General features: G+C 37.5%; 1 protein-coding gene across 1 annotated transcript; it reads left to right on the top strand.

Annotated features, from left to right (window-relative positions):
• The first annotated feature begins 248 nt into the window (after window positions 1-248).
• On the top strand, window positions 249-2,205 carry LOC126707299 (receptor-like protein EIX2). Its single transcript, XM_050406894.1, has one exon. It carries the CDS (start codon window positions 276-278, stop codon window positions 2,133-2,135), a length of 1,860 nt encoding a protein of 619 aa, XP_050262851.1. The 5' UTR covers window positions 249-275; the 3' UTR covers window positions 2,136-2,205.
• Window positions 2,206-5,763: the final 3,558 nt, after the last annotated feature.

Genomic DNA, 5,763 nt, shown 5'->3' with positions numbered 1-5,763 from the left:
ATATTGAAGGTCAGTTACCAGTTGGTCTGGGGCATCTAACCAACTTGAGCAGTTTGGATTTATCTAGAAGCAATATTACTGGTAAGATACCATTCTCATTTGGCAAACTTTGCAACTTGCAAACATTTGCTCTGACGGGCAATGGTATAAGTGGGGAGATAACTGAGTTTGTAGATGGATTGTCGCAATGTTCCAACAGCAAACTAGAATCACTACTTTTGGATTCTAATAGATTGCTTGGGGGTAAATTGCCGTACTCTTTGGGAGCACTCAAGATGTTGAAAACTTTACTCCTCGAGTCTAATTCCTTTTGGGGTTCAATTCCAGATTCTATAGGAAACATGTCGTCTCTACAAGAACTTTATCTCTTCGAAAATATGTTCAATGGAACTATTTCGAAAAGTGTGGGAAAACTATCGATGCTTACTGCTTTGGATCTTATGAATAATCAATGGGAAGGTGTCTTAACTGAAGCTCATTTTCATAATCTCACACGATTAAGTCAGTTATGGATGTCTTTAGATTCAACAACATGGTCGTTGGTTTTAGATGTGAAACATGATTGGGTTCCTCCTTTTAACTTGTCAATTGCAATCTTTGATAGCATGTTGGTAGGCCCAAACTTTCCGGCGTGGCTTCAAACTCAAACTGAACTTCTGTCTCTTCAACTTAGGAATGTTGGCATTTCTGATACCATTCCGCAAGGCTTTTGGAATTCCTTCTCAAGGATTTGGGATATTATTCTTTCCAAAAACAAAATTCGAGGACAGGTACCACACTTTCAATCTTATCATCTTTTACGTAACTTAGATCTGAGTTTCAACAATTTCGATGGTCAAGTCCCACTTTTTCCTAGTAAAATGATGCAAATTATGAACCTCCGTGAAAATATGTTTTCTGGAACTATGCCGGAAAACGTAGGTGAAATGTTGCCCTCGGTATCTTACTTGGATCTCTCTTCAAATTTTATAAATGGTACAATCCCCCCTTCTATTGGAATGCTAAAAAATTTGCAAATCCTTGTTCTGCGAAACAACTGCCTGTCTGGAGAACTTCCACCTCATTGGGAGGAATTGCAAAATTTAAATTTGTTGGACGTAGCAAATAACAACATATCTGGTAAACTTCCAAGTTCAATGCAATCTTTGGGTTCACTAAAGTGGTTATCATTGGGAAAAAATCATCTTGAAGGAAAGTTCCCTTCTTTCTTGAAGAATTGCACAGAATTGGTAAACCTTGATCTTGCAGGAAATAAATTTTACGGAAAACTACCGGCATGGATAGGAGAGAGCTTGTCATCATTATTAAGGTTAAGCCTGAGATCCAACTTATTTGACAGGGTTATTCCTCAACAATTCTGTCTTCTTTCAAGTCTTCAAATCTTGGACCTCGCACAAAATAATTTGTCAGGTGGAATCCCACAATGCTTAGGGAACTTGAGTAAAAGTGATGAACAAAGTCTTGCAAGTTCTTTTGAGAAGATATCAGTATTTTTAAAAGGAAGAGAGTATGTCTATGAGAGTACAATTTATCTTGTCCATTCCATAGACGTATCAGGCAATAATCTATCAGGGGAAATTCCTGACAACATTACAAGCCTCTCAAAATTGGTCAACATGAATCTCTCTGTGAATCACTTGACAGGAAAAATTCCTGAGAGCATTGGGAATTTAAAAAGTTTGGAATCACTTGATCTCTCAAGAAACAAACTTTCCGGTCCAATTCCACAAAGCTTGTCGTCCTTGACATTCTTGAGTCACTTGAACTTATCATTCAACAACTTATCGGGTATAATTCCATCTGGGAATCAACTCCAAACTCTCAATGATCCATCCATTTACCAAGGTAATTCTTTACTCTGTGGACCTCCTCTTTCAACAATATGCCCAGGGGAAGAACCTGATCCTGTAGCGAGACCAAATGGAGCAGAAAAGAATGATGAAGTGGGATTTGAGTCGTTAACGTTCTACATTAGCTTGGTAGCTGGCTTTATTGTTGGGTTTTGGGGAGTTTGTGGCACACTTGTTGTTAAAAAATCATGGAGGCAAGCTTACTTCCAAACCTTTGATAATTTGAAAGACAAGATTTATATTTTCATCAAGGTCAAAGTTGCCCGCTTGACAAGAGAAAGATGAAGTTGGAGGAAGATTCAGGACAAGGAAGGACTGCTTAGTGCTAGTATTTTTTATGAATCACGAAGAAGTTGTTGTTGTTGTTGTTGTTTTTTTTTTTTTTTTAATTTATAATTCTGTTGTTGTGTACTATTAAGTGCTCCAACCTTTACTTTTAGAGTGATATATTTTTATGTTTTATTTCTGTCCGTTTTTCAATAACCATTTGTCACCAAGATGGTTTGTGAATATCGTGGCCACTGAAAGGACACTGCCACCGTCTATGATTTTAGCGTCACTATAAATTTTACATTACAAAAGATTAAATTGTCATCATAAAGTATTAAATTGTCATCATAAAGTGTCAAAATAATGATGGGAACTCACGCATCGATATTTTTCTCTCTGTTTCTTCAGGAACGAATACACAAGAAAAGGAACGAATACACAAGAAAGGGGAAAAGTTACAAAGAAAACATGAACACCACCAAAAAAAAAAAAAAAAAAAATGATAAAGAGCACATGCAGGTAAAGCGCTAGGATTTTGGGGAGATAACTGAGATTGTAAATGGATTATCCCAATGTTCCAACAGCATCCTAGAATCGCTAGTTTTGCGTTCTAATGGATGGCTTGGGGGTGAATTGCCCTACTCTTTAGGACTAGCACTCAAGATTTTAAAGACTTTAGAACTCTCGAGAAATCCTTTTTGGGGTTCAATCCCAGATTTCATTGGAAATTTGTCATCTCTACAAAAACTTGGCCTCTCCGCAATGGAACAATTATTCCAGAAAACATGGGAAAACTATCAATGCTTGTTTCTTTGGATCTTCATGACAATTATTAGGAAGGTGTCTTAACTGAAACTCATTTTCAGAATCTAACTCGACTAACACATCTAGACTTGTCTGTAGTTTCCACAACAAACTCCTTGGTTTTATATGTGAAAAATGAAAGGATTCCTCCTTTCAAACTGAGATTTTCTCAATTAAATAACATGTTGATAGGCCCAAACTTTCCTGCTTGGCTTCAAACTCAAACTGATCTTAACTCTCTTAGCCTTTCTAATGTTGGCATTCCTGACTCCATTCCACAAGGCTTTTGGAGTTCTCACTCAAGGATTGTTTATTTGACTCTATCCCATAACAAAATTCGAGGACCTATGCCCAAAAACATTGGTGAAATGTTACCCAATTTAGAATTCTTGGATCTCTCTTCCAATTTAATTACTGGTAGAATTCCCCCTTCTATTGGCATGCTAAACATCATACAGAATCTTGTTTTGAGAAACAATTACTTGTCAGGGGAACTTCCTCCTCATTGGGAGAATGCAATCTTTAAATTTGTTGGATGTTGCAAACAATAACGTATCTGGAAAACTTCCCAGTTCAATGCAATTTTTGTGGTCACTACAGTGGTTGTCATTGGAAAAAAAGAAATCATCTTGAAGGGCAGTTCCCTTCTTTCTTGAGGAATTGCACACAACTGGTAAATCCTGATCTTGCAGGGAATAAATTCTATGGAAGCTTGTCAGCATGGATAGGAGAAAGCATATCATCATTATTGAGGTTAAGCCTAAGATCCAACTTGTTTGATGGGGACATACCACAACAATTATATGTCTTCTTTCAAATCTTCAAATTTTGGACCATGCCCAAAATGATTTGTCAGGAGGTATCCCACAATGTTTAGGGAACTTGAGCAAAACTGATCAAGTAAGTCTTGCAAATTCTTTGGACCAAATTGTAGTATTTTCGAAAGGAAGAGAATACGTATAAATCCAATTTTCTATTTCTATTTTTTTTATTCCCCTTTTAACAATAAATCCAATTTTCTTTTTTCTCTCTTTAACGTTAACCCTTTCTCTCTTTAATTTCTTTTCATTAAATCTCTCTCTCTCTCAAAAAAAAAAAAAAAAAAAAAAAAAAAAAAAAACACTTCTATTCATTAATTTTTTTTTTACTGTTATCTAAAAGATCACATTAACTTTTTTTTAACTGTTATCTAAAAGATGGACTATAGTTCAAAATTAAATTAAAATCAAACCAAACCTTATGAAAAGCCCAAGCCCACTTATTACCTTACATATTATGACCTAGGCCGGACCCTTCCACATTAACTTTTTTCCCACATTCCCCAAAAGATGGATTGGCACCATAAAATAGGACACACACTTTGAAAAACTCTCTCAACAATCTTCCTAATAAAACTCTTATTATTAAGTGTTACATCAATTTGCTCTTTTCTCTTCTTATCGCTGATAGTATTTTTGCACAAAAATGGATTATTTATACACCATCTTCTTTTATATGGTGGAATCTACTAAAAATAAATAAATAAACAATTTATATGATAGAAACAATAATTCCCTCAATTTGTTTTTTGTTTTAATTTCTAATGTAAAAGACTCCTGAAGCCAACAAATTATATGCTAGTTGTCCACTCTCTTTCAAAGAATGTAAAAGATAATTGTGGGGCCCAATAGTTTGTGGCCCTGGCCCATTTATTCATTGGGGTCTAAAGGCTCGAGCCGAGAAGGGTTATAGCCCAGGATTGGTAATACAAGTACAAAATAGCCTTAGGACACAGTCGAGGACGATTCAGTCCTCGGCATGTCCGAGATCTCACAAGAAGAAAGGGCAAAAATGGTATAGAAACAACTTGGGAAAAAATCTAAAATATCTGTGCCAATAGAAAAGGGTATGCTGGAAAGTATAACGACCAGGGAAAGCTGCCCTTACTGCCATTCAATACTTTGCACCTGACAAAGCCATACTCTCCAGCTTTTACAACCACCCCCAACCACTCTGGATATGGGCTGATGGGACAAATATCAGTCTCGGAATGTCGATCCTACACATGGAAGAAGGATAAGGAACACAGGCTAGTATAAAAGAAAAAATAAGCAATCCAAAAAGGGGGCTGGGAAAAATGGCCAAAAACCAGAGCCTCCCAGCCCGCTTCTAGGAGAAAGACTCCTAGGGCGAGGATGACTTTACCATGTATGGATATCACGAAAAACTCATCGCCTGGTGACCAAGGCCTAGTCTTTCAAACCCACGCTCTACAAATCATATTGTTTGGGCCTTTTTACGTGCGAACCCAACACTGTTACGGTTCGTTACGAATCGTGTCCTTACAATTGGCGCCGTCTGTGGGAAGGCTTGTGTGTTGGCATAGACGGTAGGTCGAGACAGTTCCCTTGTCATTTCTAACAGCCAATTAGAGTGTTCTAGCGTAGGATTCCATTAGGGGCTATGATTCTTGACTAGGGGCTACGCTTTATAGCGTCAATCGCATGGATGGTTCTAGGGGCTTGGCCGAGGAGCCAATCACCCTAAAACCAAGGTCCCATGCCATAGCTGAGGGGTTATTTCCCCCGACAACTTATGAAAACTAGGTTTTGGACAGAACCAAGGTATTGCATGGTCCTCGGACTTAAACCTATGGGGAAACCAACTACTTAGATTAGAAAACTAGGTTTTGGACAGAACCAAGGTATTGCATGGTCCTCGAACTCAAACCTATGGGGAAACCAACTACTTAGATGAGAAAACTAGGTTTTGGACAGAACCAAGGTATTGTATGGTCCTCGGACTCAAACCTATAGGGAAACCAACTACTTAGATGAGAAAACTGAGTTTTGGACAGAAC

This window comes from Quercus robur, chromosome 11, assembly GCF_932294415.1.
Source record: "Quercus robur chromosome 11, dhQueRobu3.1, whole genome shotgun sequence".
NCBI classification, from domain to species: domain Eukaryota; kingdom Viridiplantae; phylum Streptophyta; class Magnoliopsida; order Fagales; family Fagaceae; genus Quercus; species Quercus robur.
The sequence above is the reverse complement of the archived record's forward strand: the minus strand, read 5'-3'. Positions and strand labels throughout refer to the sequence as shown.

Bases quoted from the DNA above. Each gene is read 5' to 3' on its own strand.
- LOC126707299 (XM_050406894.1), top strand. From the start codon at position 276: ATGTTGAAAACTTTACTCCTCGAGTCTAATTCCTTTTGGGGTTCAATT.